Source organism: Perna viridis, chromosome 4 (assembly GCF_037379345.1).
Source record: "Perna viridis isolate PV_CMFRI_1.1 ecotype Kerala chromosome 4, ASM3737934v1, whole genome shotgun sequence".
In the NCBI taxonomy this organism is placed as follows: Eukaryota; Metazoa; Mollusca; class Bivalvia; order Mytilida; family Mytilidae; genus Perna; species Perna viridis.
Genome location: NC_142448.1, coordinates 19,086,295 through 19,105,379, shown reverse-complemented (window position 1 = coordinate 19,105,379; position 19,085 = coordinate 19,086,295). Strand labels below are relative to the sequence as shown.

Genomic DNA, 19,085 nt, shown 5'->3' with positions numbered 1-19,085 from the left:
TCATTTCGGGCGTTGTAAGCGACTAAATTGAATATGAAACTTGAAAATGAAAGTAAACAGTCATCATGATTCTGATCTTTCTTTATTAATTTAATAAATCACAAATCGAACTTTGCGGATCTATGGCTTCCTACTTTGATGAACACGACTGTGAACCATTGAAAGATGGAGAGCAACCAAATCATCTGTTACACATGGCAAGGTGATACTTTGTTTTGATATACTGTAAGGTGAATTCTATCATTAGATTAACGAAACTTACTGGTTTTTTAATGATAAATATTAATATTTTTAAAATGTTGTATATACCATTTTGGAGCACCTTATTTTTTTTCATTTCAATTCAATTAAAATTTATTATAGTCTATTAGTATTACATGTCATGACAAAATCTGTATTACAAGCCCCATTACCTTCGATAAAAATCATCCCTTGTCATGATGATTGAAAAATTATTTTATTGAATCACATACTGTGGAATCCAAATGACATCAAAGTTCTTCAATAGTTTAATCTAATCATGGTTTAAGACTTATCATTTTGGGCAATGCTATCAATTTATCAATTTGGTCCCCCATTGGATTAATACAGACAGGTCTTAATTTAACCAAATTTTGTTTTGTTAAATAAATTAAATTCTTTTGGTACTGAGATTTGCTGGATCTATCCATCTCTTATTATTATTTTTTTTTTTTTGGGGGGGGGGGGGGGCTGTTATCAAGTTGGTCTGAAGGGTCAAAAGTGAAACTGTTAGATTTCAACAAAATTGAATTATAGGGATTCTTTGAAAATGTTCAATTTCAAAATATGTAATTTTTTCTTCACTTTCATTTGGTGTAAGAAATTAGACAAAATCCAAATTCAGAGTTGCTAGGTATATCATACAATGTTACATCCATACTTGCCCATCTTTTTATCGTTTAATATCTGCAGCCTCTTCATTTCCTGCAACATGCACCTTTTTTTATTTGCAATTAATCAAATAAGATAAATCAAGAAAAAATTTCCCTTTCATATTAAATTCCTTACAACTATTTTCCAAGTGATAATGACATTATCATAAAGATTATAAGTTACAATATAAATATCGGCCCCGTGCAGGTCCGGGTGTTAAAAGAATAGGCCTGCAGCAGCGCTAAGCTTGTCGTATAAGGCGACTAAATAGTGCTCAGAAACCTAGCCGGGGCTAGGCGCTCTGCTCACAGAGCAACTGGGATGTGTGCCCCAGGTGGTGGAATGGGGTATCCCTGGCGTGTTACATGCTGGGGTTGTCAGGCTATAATACGGAAAACCTGACCACAAACCATAGTGGTGCACCGTGTTGGGAAAGATGCCACGTTCCTTGCACGTTAAAGAACCCTGCTGTGGTATTCGATAGGAGTAGGAACCTTTGCGCTCCGCCAGAGGAGGCTAAATTGCCCGACCTTACCCACCCCCCTTTTTCCAGTGGCAATCAAAATTTGTTGACCCTATTATCCTTGTGACCCATCCTTTTTTTTCATTTCATGTTCATTTTATCATCCATTTCATGTTCATTGTCTGAATATAGCTGAAATATTGCTGCTCGGACGTTAAACCCCAACAAACAAACAATATAAATTTCGGGGCAGATCAAGTGATTTTAAAAGGGTAGGGGTGAACCAGCAAATTAATGTTAATTAATTTAGTTCATGGCTACATTTTGCTCATTTTGCTGAAATTTGCAAATAATAAGATTTTCCAACAAAACCAGTCTCATTCTGATCCCTGGAATCTGTTATTGAATTTTACTTTGAATTGACAAGGTTAGGTTAACCTTTACTCGATGGAATGCCCATTTTAGCTCACCTTGCCAAAGGCCAAGTGAGCGTCCATCCTCTGTCGTTGTCTCTCATCATTAAAAATTTTCAAAATTCTTCTCCTCTGAAACCGTTGACCAGTTTGAACCAAACATTCTGGAATGTTGCATAGGGTATTATACACAGAACTTACGTGGGGATTTTGAACAGTCAAAAAATATGGCTGCGGTTACTGAAAACAGAACATAGGGGTCAGACAGAAGTTTTCCCATATATTTTCGAAATCCTTAAGTTAATTCAAATTCTGACTGTAGAAAAGTGTTCTGCATAATGAGATTTTCTACAGTCAAATTTTTGTTTTAATCTGTTAAGCCGTGTTGGAGTTATTGCCCTTTTTGATGTTTTTATCTATTTTTAACAGTATTACTTTCAAAAATATGTTCCTCTATAACAAGGTGAACAATTTGAAGCAAATTTGGTATGAATGTTCCTTAGTGTATTTTGCATAGAACTGATGTGGGGATTTTTTATCTGTCGAGAAACTTGGCTGCTGTTACTCAAAATAGAACATAGGGGTCAGACAAGTGTTTCACATATATATCTCTCCAAAGCAGTTAGGCTTAGCCAAATTCTTTCAGTTACCAAAATGATCCTTTTTATAAGGCCTACAAAAGTCTACATTTGATCAAAGTTGTCAGACGACTACTTGTTAGAGTTATTACCCTTGAAAGGTGTAAAATGATGTTTTTTTAACAGTTTTCAGCCAGTCTTGAAAACTATGATAGATAGACAGAAACTTTCAATTGCTGAAATGGTCCTTATGATAAGGCCTACAAATGTCTGCAGAGAATCAAAGATGTCAGAACCTCCTTGGTAGAGTAATTGCTCTTGAAATGCGAAAAATGATGTTTTTAGCAGTTTTCAGCCTATATCTATCGCATCTACCCAAAAGAACTTGAGATAAAGGATACTACAGACACTGTGAAGTCAGCCTCATATCTTGACCTACACTTAGGAATCGATGGTAAAGGAAAACTATTGACCAAACTTTACGACAAACGTGATGAATTTTCATTCAGAATTGTCAAATTTCCTTTCATCTGTGGCAACATCCCTTCGGCTCCTGCGTATGGAGTGTTCATATCACAACTCATAGGTTATGTCAGAGCTTGCCGAAACTACACAGACTTTTTGTATCGCGCTAGAACTCTAACAAATAGACTTCTGGAACAGGGTTATGTTGCTACAAGATTGAAGTCATCACTACAGAAGTTTTATGGCTGTTATCATGAACTCGTGGATTGTTATGGTGTATCCATCAGCACCATGAAAACTGATTTATTCAACGGGTCATAGTTTCCCTTCCCTCGTTTGTCTACCCCGGACTTGACTTTTTATTGCCAACTCAGCAGGTGTTTCTAAAAAAGCAGAGGACGCTTACCCTACCGGTGCTCCTGGTCCATGCTCCCAGTTTTTCCGAGTTGCTCATTTACTTTTGTTACTTTGTATGTATGATTTTACTTACTTTATGTTCTTTGTTGTGTATGTCTGTTTTCCATGTCTGGTCTTTGTCCCTGGATTACATTCTTTAGATTACTGCTATAACCTTGGTTCCCTTGATTACTCTTTAAAAATATGATAGAGAGAAACTTAAAATTAATGAAATGATCCTTATGACAAGTCCTACCAAGGTCTTTTTTTGTTTCAATATTGTCAACAACTCTTTTTTTGAGTTGTTGCCCTTGAAAGGCCAAAATTTAACCAGATGAGCGATTGGGAGGCTTTTGTTCTTTTTGTTGGTGGTAATTTTTTGGTTTGTAATGTCATTCTTTGCTTTCTATGGTATCTTTCAAATTTATTATTGCAGATTATTACTTGACAGTGGCTTAGCAGCCGAGTGGGATATTGAATATGAAAGGTTTGTACGCTGAAGGAAAAAATTCACATAGCAGTGTTAATACCCAGATTATCCCATTTGTTAATTGGCTTGGGTAATTTAAAGCTTATATTAAGTAACAATCATTTTGACAACTTTTTCTTACAATTGAAAACAAAGTAAAAATAGTCATTTTGTATTGTTGTCTCTTTGCATACCATCTTACCATAGGTACACATATGTAATATGCCACATACAAAAATAATTGACCATTTTCTGAACATATTAAAAATTTAAATTTGTTTAAAAAAAAATGCAAAATTATACCTCCACTCAATGAGTTGGTGGTATTCTGACTGGGGCAATGTACTCTGTGAGCCGGATGAGGGACACAGTGCATGGCTGATGCCTATATGGTTAGGATGGTGCCTCTTCATCCTGGGGTCAGATTTGTCCTTAAATTTTGTTGGGGGGAATCTAGCTCATAGTGAATGGTTTAATGTAGTAAGTTCCTTTGATCAGACATGTAACCAGTAATAGTTAATAACAGTTTAATACTATGTACAAAATAATTAACAAATAGTCACAACAAAAATCCATGTATACAAGTCCAGAATATTTCAAAATTGTAACTACATGTTTTATGTTGCCAATCCATAAAATGACAATAATTTCCAAAAGACATGTTGCCTGTTCGAGGGCTAAAATTGAACTTTCCCTATATCCCTGACAACTGGGATAACTAAAATACTCATGAATTTAATAAGATAATTATGTTATCATTTAGAAAGTAACAGCTCTATGTAATTTAATTATAATCTTGACACTTGAGTAAAAATCTGTTAGAACCAGTTCCGTGTAATTGCCCTTTGGCATCAAACACTTCACTCAAAGGAGATTATGAATAACCCCAATTATCACTTCCCTTGACAAGCATGTAAAAGTATATCTAGCAATTAAAAAGTCTTAATCCTAATCCTTATTGTCTAGAAAATGCTTAATGTTTTGAAACTGTGGGAAAGTAAAATGTACTAAATAGCATCTATGAATTTAAATATTTTCATAATTTAACATAGAAATATGCAGTCAATAAAATCACAAACAAAGGGAGACAATTTACAAAATTTCTCTAAAATGCAAAATATAAGATATTTTTCATGGGTGATAGTATCTTGGAATCTTCTTGTCCATCCTTCTGTCTGTCATTCCACCTATCGACCATTCTGTCTGAGTTTCGTATTGATTATCTCGGCTTCCAAAAGATGGTCTGATTTCAAATATGGTATATGGATTTAAATAGAAGTGGCACACTACCAAATTTGATTGCTCTATGATATCCTATTACATGGGAATTTTTTCACTATATGTTATGATAGAGAAAATTTTTGTCACAAAAATCTCTGGTTCAATGATGGATTGATTTAAAATTTGGTTTGTGGCTTTTTTTAGATATGACATATATTGTAAGATACTTTGGGTGCTGTCAAAACTAAATCATAATCATAACACATTAATTAGATTGAATCATAACAGAAATTATCATAATATACATATACATTTATTTTTGAATATCAAAGAAACATGAAGTAGCAACTCATGTTTAATCTAATTAATGTGTTATGATTATGATTTAGTGTTGACATGGACATTGGTTTCAATTTTGAGATTTTAGTACTTCATTGCTTTGAATTATTTTAATTGGTTTTGAAACATATTTTTATAGTAATCTGTTGGATGTGTTTACAATCATTCATCACTTATAACAAGTATGTTATTATTTTATGTTAAACATTATAACTATATTTCTTAACCAACTTAATTGAGATCTTAAGTCTGGTCCTTTAATGTTTTCATGATATACTAAATCTGACCTTGTGTTTCAATTTTTCAAGTTGATCCCAAATGGTAGCCAAAATTTAATCATATTGCACTTGACAGGCCAAAAAACAATGGAACATGGCCATGTGTGTTTCTCATCCTCTTTTTCATAAACTTGGATCAATTTATGGTTCAGGCATATCTTTTATGTTCGAAAAAAAAAAAAAATTTAAAAATCACAGCATATTCATGAAATACTGCATATAATGTTTTGGGAAGAGTTTACTTAGATACTAGTAAAAAATAAAATAAGGTGTTGAACCACAGGGGCTTGCTCCCCTTATCAATAATGCAGTCAGACTAGTATTGAAACACTACACTAGTCAGGCTGCATATTTGATGTTTGGAGCAAGCCCCTGTGGTATCATTGAAATTAACTCAGAAGCAAATTATAGCATTTACAGTGTATTTAGTAGTAAATTACCTGATGAAGTCTTAAATCTTTGACCAGTATCAAACTTTGTGACATCACACCCTCTATCACACCCCTGTATCACATAGATAACCTTTATCACGTCCATTCATCGGATGGCTTAATCTTTATCACACCTCTGCTTGGAATTCTCAATTTTGTTATGGGGTATCTTGGACAGTTCTTACCATAAAAACTTTAATTTTTTCAAATTAAATAAACTGTGGTGGATAACTATCACTAAGCTAGTAACACTCTTTGTTAACCAGAGAAAGTGACCAAAAAAAAAAAACAAACTAAAGGCTCAAGAGAGCTTGAATCACTCACTTGGTTAACCATTCACTTATTTGAAAAACTTGATGAATGAGACAGGCTAAGTTAAAATTAACTGAGTTGTCAAATGCAGGAAATGCTTTTAATAGCATTTTTATGACCTGAACCAGAATTTTGCTAAAGGCAACAGTTTTGGGATTATTTGTCTTCCAACCCCTATATTGTGTTTTTAGGCAGCCATATCTATTCACAGATTAAAATAACAAGTCATTTCAGGCACATTACACTAAAGAACCAGTATGCTTATTTTCATTAAATGATCTTAAATGGTTTTAGAGGAGAAGATTTTCAAAGTTGTACATGTGGGAAAAAAAACTTTAAGAAGTGTTTCAGGAGCCGTAACTCATACACCAGTAGATCAATCGTTTCAGTGGAACATAGGGTTGGAAGACAGTTAATAATTCAAAAACATGGGGAATAATACCCAGACTTGTACTGGCTGGGTATTATTCTCTATGTAAGAAGCACATACAACTCATTTTTACTTCCATTATTACCTTTTCCAGTGTGTTTGGTGGTGACAGGAAAGTTCCTCCTGCATCAAAAGCTAGTGTTGAGGCATTAGATACACATATTGTAACACCAACTGAAGCAGGTAATGTAAATCAATTTTTATTCATCTACAAAAAACTTGTGGTCATACAATGGTATCAGTACAGTCATCTTCGTATAATTTGAATGTAAATGTCAAGATCTTATGAAAGTATACTGCTTGTTTCCATACCACAAAAGAATTATGGGATTGATTTTGGGGGTTGTGACACAAACTGTTGAGGAATTAGGGGCAAAAAAAATTGGGAAATCAAGCATTTTTATGTTGTTTGAACAATATTTAAGTTTAATTGTGAATGTATACCATAAGGTGGATTACCACGATAGTAAGTTTTTGGATTTATTTTGAGGATTGTGACTCAAACTGTTTTGGAAATGGGGTTAAAAAGGGTTCAGTAACAAGCTTTTACATGATGTTCGGAGTCCAGACAATTTGAACGAATCTCTTTTAGATTGTACCATTATAAGGAATCCTTACCACTAAATTAAGGAAGACTGGGATTGTTTTGGGGGGTTATTACTTGAACTGTTTAATAAGTATGTACCAAAAGTGGACCGGAAACAAACAATTTCATGATATTAGGACAGTAACTTGACTAAGAGTGAATGGACCCTTTGAAATTGTAGTACAATGAGTCATAGCACAAAATGATTGCTGTGATTGATTTTGGGTGTTGTGACTTGAATTGATATTGAATGAGGGGCCAAAAGGGACAAGAAACGAGCATTATCCTGATGTACAGATAATAATATGAGTGAAAGTGAATAGATCTCTTTGAAATTATATTTAAGGTGCCAAACCCCCGAAGGAAGGCTAGGATTAATTTTGGGGTTGTACTTATTGAGGAACAAGGGGTCAAAAAAGGGCCACCATAATTCTGGTCATATTCTTTGGTGGTGTCAAATATTTAATCCCAATCAAAATTCAGAGCTACATCAAGCTTGAATGATGTGTGCATACTTGCCTTAACTGTAATAGTGTAGGAGGAGTAAAGGATAAGAGACATTTACCCTTGGTCCCCATTCATAAATTACCAAGTTCATATTTTGCTAATGTGAGACCCTCAAATTTATGAAAATGAATATGAAATAAAGATTCTGTGAAAGTTTCATTAGAATCCATTCAATGGTGCAGGAGGAGTAACAGATAATAGAAGAAGTACGGAAGGAAGGAGGTACAGACACACCTATCACTATACACCCCCACTTTGCAAATGGGGATATAATAATATACAAACCAGCCACCCATGATTGACCCACAGGTATAATTCTCAATTTTACCAAGATGTTTTACCCATTTGATTTATACGATGCATATTTCAGGGACTTTTCAATGCAATTTTATCTTTGTTTCAGCCTTGGAGAAAAAATGTCCAGTGTGCCTTTCCCTTCTTGATGAAGAAGACGAAGTTAAGAAAATGCCTTGTTCACACACATTTCATTCTAAATGCATTTTACCATGGTTGCAAAAAGTAAGTTAATTGTTTTTATCACCACAAAATCTTTACAAATGTGTGTTTACCCTAATTCTCTATATCAGAAGAATTGTTGGCATGAATATGTTCAAGCCACATAAAAATAACAGTGCATGGTGAAAGAAGTTCATTTCATGATATACGTACTTGTACTTACTTTTGATACAGCCACATATACATTTTTGGTCAAATAATAATGTACCAATGTACTAATCTGTAAACAGTTGTTTTCAAGACAATAACTAAAGTATATAATGAAATTTACTATTATGTTCCTTACTGCAAGCAAATGGTTAGAATTGATTTTTAGTATTGAAATCTTAACCATGAAGGAATTAGGGGCAAAAGGGGCCCAAAACCAAACATTGTCCTGCTGTTTTATTGCCATGACTGAAGTTAAAGTGTATAGATCTCTATAATTTTATACTGCAAGACTCTATATCACAAAAAGTAGGTTTTTATTTGGGGGTTATATATCCCTGGTAGTTATTTGGGAATAAAAGGCCATAATGCATTTTTTTAACTTTCTGTGCATATTTCCATGGTTCAAATTGCAAATTCTACAGGTTTTTGACCACATTCGCTCTGACCTGAAACATGTTATGTTTAAACATTTAATCAGAAGCTTGAATGTGGTATCTATAATTACTTTAACTCTCCATGGTTTGACATCTGCAACTGCAAAGCAATTTATTTTTATGATTCATAACAGAAAAAATCGTCCATTCCCAAAACTTTGATGAAAATTTAACATATCACTGCATAACCATATAGCGGGGTTATTTTGGATGTAAAATTTGACAATTTTGAAGTAAAATGTATCCAAAAACTTTGGCAGATCATAAGTGGTGCACTAAGTACTTAAACCCAGAGCCCATATTTGGCGGAATTTATTTAGGCATTTATAGACAAACAACTAAAATACGCCAAAATTAGCCCCCATTAAATTTACCCACTATAAGGTACTTTAAGTTGTCTTTGGAAGAAGAAATAAAAAAATAAAATTTTACTAAAATGTGTCAAGCAACATAAGAAATTAAAGTTGGTATTGGGGGGGGGGATGGTTATGGACCCAACCAATTTGGGCTTATAAATGGCAAAAGCAAGCATATTTTACTATTTACCTATATAAATTACAGGTTAGTAAAAGTATATGGACTTCTATTATATTGTTCTATAATATTCTATGCCACAGAGCCAGAGCTAAAGTCAATATCTTGGACTTTCCTTAATGAAATGTTTTCATTCATAGTTTTAATATTACATTAAATTCAGCACTGAAACATTGCTAAATGCATCTTTATAGATATATGACACGCAAGCACAAGTCAAACTGAGGAATACATGTTTTAAAACTTCTATATAACATTAACAACAAAAATGTAAACAACATTTACAGCTGTCATAAACAAGATTTAACACCTGAAATTCATAAAGCTTTGTTCCTAAATGAATAATGCAGTGCAAGCTAGCAATAATCTGTGACAAATTGCTAGATTTGAATGAAAACTTTAATATTTTATGTTTATTGGTGTTGGTATTTAGCTGGATCATGGTATAAAATATCTCAATTCATATAAATTTAAAGAAGTGGCAATTTTTTTTTTCAAGAAAATTAATGGTAGCTTGCCCTTGCAGCCGCCACAACCCCTACATCAGTAGAACAAGGTTTAAAAAATATTGGCATTGGTCAGTAGCATGATGCTGAATAATATTACCCTTGCAAAAATTTTGCTTCAGACAACAGTGTTTTTGCTATTTGCAAAAACTGCCTTCTATTTTTAGTAATGGCAGCCAGGTTTTTTCACAGGTAAAAAATCCCAGTGGAAAAAGAAAACTGATTAAGGGGCCATAACTCAAATAACTTCAAATAATGAATTTTTTTTGAAAATTTTGGCATAGGTCCATCTCATGATGCTGAACAATACAACCCTGCCAGAATTTTGCTAAAGGCAACGACTGTTTTATTTGCAAAAAAAAATGCCTTCAGACTCCTATATTCTATTTTTAGTAACAGAGTCCATGTTTTTTCATGGATCAAATATTCCAACGACCATTTTGTGTTGGATACTCTAAGGAACAATTATGCAAACTTTCATTGAATTCTGTAAAACGGTTTTTGAGATGAAGATTTTTAAAGTGAACATGCCAAAAATCCAAAAATGCTGTTCCAGGGGCCATTACTCCTACATCAGTTGACAAATCATTTGGATAATTTCGGCATATGCCCGTCTCATGATGCTGAACAATATAACTCTGACAGAGTTTTGCTAAAGGCAAAGGTTTTTGAGTTATTTGCAAAACAAATGCCTTCAGACCCTATGTTCTATTTTTAGTAACAGGTGCCATGTTATTTCATGGATCAAATATCATAAGGATCATTTTGTGTGGAATACCCTATATAAGGAACATTTATGCCAATTTTCATTGAATTCTGTAAAACAGTTTTGAAAAATGCCAAATAGCTGTTTCAGGGGCCATAACTCCTACATTTGTTGACAAATCATTTTGGAAATTTCGGCATAGGTCTGACTCTTGATGCTGAACAGTATTACTTAGCCAGAATTTTGCTAAATGCAACGGTTTTTGAGTTATTTGCAAAAAATGCCTTCAGACTCCTATGTTCTATTTTCAGTAACAGCGGCCATGCTTTTTTCACGGATCATAAATCTCAACTATTATTTTGTGCACAATACTCTAAGAAACAATCATTTCAGTTTACATATGCATCCTGTCGGTCTAGTAGTTTTAGAGGAAATTTTCGAAAATTGTCCACGACGACGACGGACGCCAAAAGATGGCATAAGCTCACTTTGCATTGGTCAGATAGACTAAAAATTTGGAAGATCTTCGCAATACTAGCATAGATCTGTAATTAAAAGAGATTTGCAACTAACTGAAATCTCACATTAGCACGTGCATGGCGGGAAACGAGATCTTGTATTTACTTAATCGACAATGACTGCTCAACTTTAAATTATTAAAACTAAAAAAGTATTGCAATATTGAAGTAAAAACCTTCAGTTTCCCATTTTACAATATCTTAGCTTCATTTTCATACCACATTTTTTTCTACCAAAATAAACAAAAAAGTATTGAAAACAAGTTACCTACACCGATTTTTACGAATTAAGAAATGATGTTAAAATGAGTACAAATCTACCCCGGAGGAAATTATTTCATTTCTTATACGACAAATACGGCAATTTTTGTGACAAAAATTCCCCTGGGCATAGCCAAAACAACGGCTGTTCCGTTTAACCTTCCCCGCATGAAGTTGGATTAAATTTGTACTTTTATGGCATCGTATGTGTTAAATGTGCGTATTTATATAATTGATTTCAATTAGATAACCTCTGAGCCGTTAAATCATCGCGTAAACGTTTTTAAATGAGTGTTTTGTCTCGAAGCCACAGCGAAAGAAAAGTGACTGCGCGCAGGTGCTAAAGGTGGAGTTGTACCGACACGTACTGTTTGACAATATGAAGACGTCATATTAGAAAATGAAAATATTTCAAAATCAAATTCATTAATTTCACATTAACCTATCACAACTTTTTTGTTTTTAAAGTTTATGGAATAAAACCTTCAGTTTCCGATTTTTACGTATTCTGGGCATCTGCTACAATTTCAGATCATTTCATCATAAGGGGGGGGGGGGGGAATAGTTTACTGAATAAGTGGAAGGGTCGGGGTATCTCGTTCAACGTCGCGTGATAGTTAACAAGTTTCATAATCCTTTAATTATAGGTCTCTTGATACAAGATTATCATCTGAATATAAAGCACTTGAGATAAGGGACACTACAGACACTATAATGCCAGATTTATATCTTGACCTACTTTTAGAGATTGATGGAAAAGGAAAACTCATTACCTAACTATACGACAAACGCAATGACTTCTCATTTCGTATTGTTAACTTTCCTTCCATTCGTAGCAACATCCCTTCAGCACATGCGTAAGAAGTTTTCATTTCAAAACTTACACGTTATGCAAGAGCTTGCCCAAACTACACTGACTTTTAGTACCATGCTAGACTTTACAATTAAGCCTCTGAAACAGGGTTATGTTGTTTGTATGATTGATGTAATCACTTACAAAAGTAATGTTATAGTGTATACATCTATATTTTGAGAATCAATTTATTAATGTAATGGAAAACGTGGATAGGGGATAAGGATACAGGGGTTAAGGGAACGGAAATCGGTAGTTGAATGGGTGGGGAACTGGGAGTGAAAAATACGGGAAATGGGACTATGGATGGCGGTAGCCAGGGAGGTGGGAGGCGGTGATCTAGGGGTGAAGCGGGCATGAAGTTCCCCCTGTCTATCCCCTTTGTCATAGTTTTCCTTTCCTCTTTCATCTATTCCAGACGTCACAATTTATGAACATCTTGGTGGGTGTTTCTAGAAAGGCAGAGGATGCTTACTTTTCTGGTGCACCAGATCCAGTGTCCATGTTGCTCATTTACTTTATTCTGTATTATAATTTTGTGCTCTTTGTAGTGTATTTATGTTCTCTGTATAGACTTTTTAATCCCTGAAATATATACTTTGGTTACGGTTTTAATTTTTGTTCCCTTGATTATACTTTCAACTGTACTAGATATACATAGTTCCCATAAAGGAAGCCTGGAATTGACTTTTTGGATTATGCTTGGAACCGTTAGGAATTAGGTGTCAAAAGGAGACAAAAAAAACAAGGATTTCCCTGATGTTTGGACGATTACCTGAGGAAAAGAGAAAGGTCTCTTTAACATTGTACCACAAGGTACACTTCCCCTTTATAAAGACTGGGGTTGATTTTGGAGGTAGTAACTGAAACTACCGTATTAATGAGTCTGATTAAATTCTTTTCTTATGTCAAATGTCTAATCACAACCAAAATTCAAAGCAGAATGTTTCCATATTAAGCTGCACCCTGCAAGGCATTTTTGGGAATCCTGATTCAGGACCAAAATAGTCACCGGTTCGTCAGAGTAACTTCCCTATTTCTTATACTTCAATTCCCCATACTCAGTTAAAATCCCGACTTAAAACATTATACATCGTTTTTCCAAAAAAGATGGTACACCTAGATACAAATATATTGTTCTTGGTATAGATTCCTCATACTTTGTAAGAAATAATTCCAAATCATCTTCCAAATATGAAGAGGAAGATGTTTATAAAATGCTGGAATTTTTAATCGACAATATATTTGTCCAATATGGTGGACGTGTTTTTCAACAAACTGTCGGCATTCCAGTGGTAAGAAATTGTGCTTCTTTACTTGCTGACCTTTTCCTTCACTCTTATGAGGCTGACTCTATAGCTGATCTGATCCAAATGAAAGAATATCGTTTAGCTAGATCCTTTAATCTCAGTTTCCGCTATATAGATGACGTATTATCTTTAAACAATCCTAATTTCGGGGATTTGATACATCGCATCTACCCCAAAGAACTTGAGATAAAGGATACTACAGACACTGTGAAGTCAGACTCATATCTTAACCTACACTTAGAAATCGATGGTAAAGGAAAACTATTGACCAAACTTTACGACAAACGTGATGACTTTTCATTCAAAATTGTCAACTTTCCTTTCATCTGTGGCAACATCCCTTCAGCACCTGCGTATGGAGTGTTCATATCACAACTCATACGTTATGCCAGAGCTTGCCGAAACTACGCAGACTTTTTGTATCGCGCTAGAACTCTTAACAAATAGGCTTCTGGAACAGGGTTATGTTGCTACAAGATTGACATCATCACTACAGAAGTTTTATGGTCGTCAGCATGGACTCTTTATCGTTATGGTGTATCCATCTGCACCATGAAAACTGATTTATTCAACGGGTCATAGTTTTCCTTCCTCGTTTGTCTACCCCGGACTTGACTTTTTATGAGCAACAGTAGTTTTTAACAACTCGGCGGTTGTTTCTAGAAAAACAGAGGATGCTTACCCTACCGGTGCACCTGGTCCATGCTCCCAGTTTTTAGTGGAGTCTGGGTTGCTCATTTGCTTTTGTTGCTTTGTATGTATGATTTTAGTTACTTATGTTCTTTGTTGTGTATGTCTGTTTTCCATGTCTGGATTACATTCTTTTGATTGCCGCAATAACCTTGGTTCCCTTGGTTACTCTTAACTCTATAATAAATCAATATGTAATTCCTTTCACTGTGTATCAATCAATATATCTTTCAAAACCTGTAAATATGTTTTAGACTTTTTTTGAGCTAAATAATTGTTGTATATGAAATTAAGATCTAGTCCTCAAATCAATTGAAGATTTTTGGCCTTGAAAGAATAGGTGTTAAGTAAAAACTTTGCATTTAGGAAAGTTAGGTTTTGCGGAATGTGTCAGGAAACATAAAAAGTGTCAAGCATGTTCCATTTGACATGCCTTCAAGTCCAATTCGTCTACATTTCAGAAATATTTGTTGATTAATAAACAGAAAGTGAAGAACAGTATTCATTTTGTACCAAGAAATTCAAATACTAGTAGATAAAAATATTTAGAAAATTAAGCAATTCTTGGTCCTTGTCCCTGGATTACATTCTTTTGATTTCCGCTAGAATCTGTGCTCCCTTGATTACTCTTAATTAAATGGGGAATGCAACTTTATGATTACAGTTTTAATTTACAAGCACATCATAGTTTTGGCAGTGTATGTTACTACTTTAATAAGGATCAAAAGTCTCCAGCACTTTGATTATTTTATCTCGAATACCCTAAGAATAGAAAAGAAATGAGATTTGAGTAGCATAAACAGTAATTTGATTTGAAGCCTAATTTCTTAGTATGCTGTTTATTTCAGGTAAACAGTTGTCCTCTGTGTCGTTATGAATTACCAACTGATGATCCAGAATATGAAGCTTTTAAAAAACATAAGGTATAGCAGACATTAGTTTCTTTTAAGTACTAGTCCATATAAAATTCAGACACTGTCCATATTGAAGTGATTCATGGTGAAGAAAAATCCACCGACCAAACAATGCTCTTTCAATCTACATACTATATTTTTATATATAACAGTTGCCCTTTTCATATTTAGATTTGCCCTTTTGAGAAAATGATACATTTATCCCCCACTGAAAATCAACATTAACCGAAAATCAAGAACAATAAGTCTTGCAAAGTGCTTATTTCATGTATAAATTTTATCTCAAAACGCGCAACACCCAATTGAAAAAAAAACTATGACTGGTTTTTCAGGTCTGTAACTCTATTTTGAATAAGAAATTAAAAGTGAATTCGTTGGTTTTTTTACATGCATAAATCACCTCCAGTCTGATTTTTATAAAGACTGCTTCTTAAATAACTAAGTTGTTTCGGGAAAACTTTTGTTTTGCTTCAGATCAGATTTAAAGCAATTGATTACTGTAAGTTATAAAGGAGGGGATGTGGAATTAATTAACAAACAAAAAATCAGAAACTATGGTAAAAAAAATAATCATGATGGGCAAGGGGACTTGCACTTAATCCATCAGACCACAAAAATCTTTTTAAGTCTTGCAAAAAGTTACAGATAGTTGAATTTTTTTTTCCAGTCCAGTAATATTTAAATAGTGTTCTTTTTAGGCAGGAAAAATTATGGTTTACTCTTGTACTTCCTCCTTTCTGCCATTCACAAAAACTCAAAAAATTGTTTCCTCCATTTGTCATATTATTTCATTTTATTGTGGTGCTTCATCTCATTTCATTTTTTTTTCTTATTTTATGTCAGCTCCCTTTGAATTTGGTTTTTGGATTTTTAATTAGATTATTTTGTATGAATCTCAATGAAATTGTACCATACCTCAAATGGGTCCAAGATTGATCAACTAGAGGGCATGAATTGGTCACCCTGATCTCATTTCTAAGCCTTATGAATACTCTCTGTCAGGAATAAAAATATTCCTGCAGTTGCAACCTTTCCTATCTGCTAGGACTCTTTAACTACCAAAATAGCTAATAGTATTTTTTAACTTTTAAGGGAAATAACTCCTATAACACTGGAGTCCTTGAGTCCTTTTATTACAGATACTTAGTTGAAGTCTGTAGTCATTATCATCAATTGAAAATTTCTTTCTGGCTAGTATAGGTTTATAATTATATCGGCTTTAAACTGCCAAAAGGGTACTTTTTCTCCTTTCAAGGGCAACAACTCAAAGGAGTCATCCTACAAGTACTAAGACTTACATGTATTACTGTTGAAGGCCTTATTAGTATTATTGTTTTTATGATGTTGAACGAAGAACTGAAAAAAGACAATGACCATAACACTGAGCGGTCTTAAATGGGGATATCTTGAAACATTTCCCCGTTAGGAGTTTCGATCATTGCAGATGAATGTTGTTTTCTTTCTGATAGGTTTTCAGGATTAACTACCAAAAGTCATTTCCTACTTTTCATGAGCAGCAATTTCAACAATGAGTTGTCTCATCTAATGGAAACTGTTGCAGGCCTTATTATCAGGATAATGGATGTCCAGAAAATAACTTTAGTAATTTAGTGTTTTTGTACCACATTGTGTAAATACAAGAAAGGGGAGCTGTGGTTGACTTTTGGAGGCGAGGTTTGAACAATTTAGGAATACGGGACAAAAAATATTTCCTTATGTCCGTTATGAGTCACTATGAAATTGTACTACAATCTGCCATACAACAAAAAATTATAGCTTGGATTGGTATTGAAGTATTATTCCAGCTAAGAATCATGCAAAAAGTGATACATGGGTGAAAAGCCTACATATTTTTATTTTTGATATTTTGTTTAAAATGCTTCAGTAAACATAAATCAACATTTGGTTTTTCGTATAAACCGTGCTCATAGGAGATAAAAATTGTATAGAATGCACTGTAAAATTCAAAATTAAGGCATATAACTCTGTAAATGACACTCAAATACAATAGAATCTATAAGATTTTTAATTTAGATTATCTCTTAAGAGCAGGTAGATTTGAATGACTAATTAAACATTTCATAATATAGACCCATGAAACAACTTAATTACAAAAATAAAAATATGTAGCCTTTTTTGGGGTGTATCACATTTTTAAGATTTTGCATGATTCTTACAAAGACAGCTACTTAAGGTTTTGACTAAACAATAGTATCGACTAGTATGTAAATGTCTTACTACACAGGATAATTGCAACATGTTTGAAGAACCGTTCTGTGTAAGAATCAGACATCATTTTCCGCAATTTTTTTGCCTAAAATATATTCAGTACATCTAGAAAACAACTAAAAGCTATTTAAATTTATCCTGAAGCATCAATAACGTAGATATTGTTTGACTGCTTGTATGGGGAAAGAGTGCGGGAAAAATTTCCCCCATTTTTCCATAATGCATTTCAACTAAATTTGACCTATCAAGATCTTAAAAGGCAAATTTTACTAACACTTTGATGGTTGTTAGGTATAATTAATTGGTTAATACAATAAAATCTCTGCGTTTTTTCCTTCACGTGCCTCACATTATATACATTTTTCCTGATTCTTAGACGGAGAAGTACTTAAAATATGGACACATGCTTGGGACCCGAAGTGAAATACGTTTTAGTGCACATGGAAGGTTTTTTTTTTTTAATTTGAAAATCATTCTTTCAGTACATTATGGCCTATGTTCGATATATAATTGCCATATGATTCGTTTTTCATTAATTTGTCACGGTGGTCCTAATCATAAGAAAAACATATTTTACTTCTGTTTTTCAAACATATGTTGATTTATTCCCTGTGTACAAGAAGATGTAAGATAAGTTTAAAGAATGAAGTTGTATATAAACAGTTCCAGAAAAAATGTATTTCCATCATCACCTATTGTGCATTGTATGAGCTGTAACGTTCAACAGTCGGCTGAACATAATGCTCCCAATGAGTAACAATACTTTTTTTAATTTTTTAGGCTCGTGCAAAGCAAAGAGAGTTCGAAATAGACAGTCTCCACAATTCCATGTTTGGATAAAATGATTTATACTTTTTGTATGCACATGTAATAAATATCAATACAACCAGTAATTTCTTTTATTTTCATGCTCCTACCTCAAATATGTTTGACCTAATAATTTAACCCTTTCTATCCCAAGTACTAGTTTTTTCTAACAAGTATTGCATATTTCAGGTAGGTGATTCATTCAACTTCTCAGCTTCATTCCAGACTAAATGCCGAGGTATGACGTTTACATCATCTTGTCAATTTTTTCAGGGTTCAAAACCACAAAGCAAAGGTCGAAATTGATTAATAGTCTCATTGGGCAACAATTTTGGAATTAGGGACCGAAAAAAAAAGCATTCATAGATCTGAACGAAACAAGTCAATAAATGTTTGGGTTATGACCTGCATCATTTGGAAATTGAGGACAGAAAGGGACAAAATGTTTACCTGGAAAATTTGAGAATTCAGTGTGCAACAGTCAAAACTGAACTTTTGATATTTATATAATCCTTATTGTTAAGAAATAAGAATGTAGGAGCAAGAGATCATTTAACATTTAACAACAAACTCGTATGTATAGTGTGCAACTGCAAATTTTATAGTAAAACCGGTCTTAACCGAATCTCAAGACCTGCCCAAACCAGACAGTCCCTTCAGGTTTAAACCAAAATAAACTCAATACTAGTTTTACCAAACCAATTTTCAAAGTAGTTTCAGTTCAGACAGGTTTCACTGGAAAAGGCTTTCATGACCGAGGTTGAACCCTAAACCACTGGTGCAAGCAAGAGCACGTAATTGATAGCTTGAACAGCTTTGAATTTTGATTTGTTTAATCATTTAAAACAGCAATAGTATTTAACCAAAAGCACCCC

At 33.7% G+C, this 19,085-nt stretch overlaps 1 protein-coding gene across 3 annotated transcripts; it reads left to right on the top strand.

The window, feature by feature from the left end:
• Positions 1–3: 3 nt before the first annotated feature.
• Positions 4–18,292, top strand: LOC148619194 (E3 ubiquitin-protein ligase RNF181-like). 3 transcript variants are annotated; one of them, XM_088578838.1, is made up of 6 exons: positions 9–202; positions 3,646–3,696; positions 6,784–6,872; positions 8,186–8,301; positions 15,109–15,183; positions 16,644–16,871. In XM_088578838.1, exons 1-6 carry the CDS (start codon positions 123–125, stop codon positions 16,704–16,706), a joined length of 474 nt encoding a protein of 157 aa, XP_088434964.1. In that variant the 5' UTR covers positions 9–122; the 3' UTR covers positions 16,707–16,871. The 3 variants fall into 3 exon arrangements, with proteins under 3 accessions (XP_088434966.1, XP_088434964.1, XP_088434965.1); XM_088578839.1 differs by lacking the exon at positions 16,644–16,871 and adding an exon at positions 18,184–18,292 and having other exon boundaries at positions 11–202; XM_088578840.1 differs by lacking the exon at positions 3,646–3,696 and having other exon boundaries at positions 4–202; positions 16,644–16,877.
• The last annotated feature ends 793 nt before the right edge of the window (positions 18,293–19,085 follow it).

Bases quoted from the DNA above. Each gene is read 5' to 3' on its own strand.
- LOC148619194 (XM_088578838.1), top strand. From the start codon at position 123: ATGGCTTCCTACTTTGATGAACACGACTGTGAACCATTGAAAGATGGA. The intron at 6,873-8,185 runs GTAATGTAAATC...TCTTTGTTTCAG, and splicing joins TGTAACACCAACTGAAGCAG to CCTTGGAGAAAAAATGTCCA. The intron at 15,184-16,643 runs GTATAGCAGACA...TCTTTCTGATAG, and splicing joins AAGCTTTTAAAAAACATAAG to GTTTTCAGGATTAACTACCA.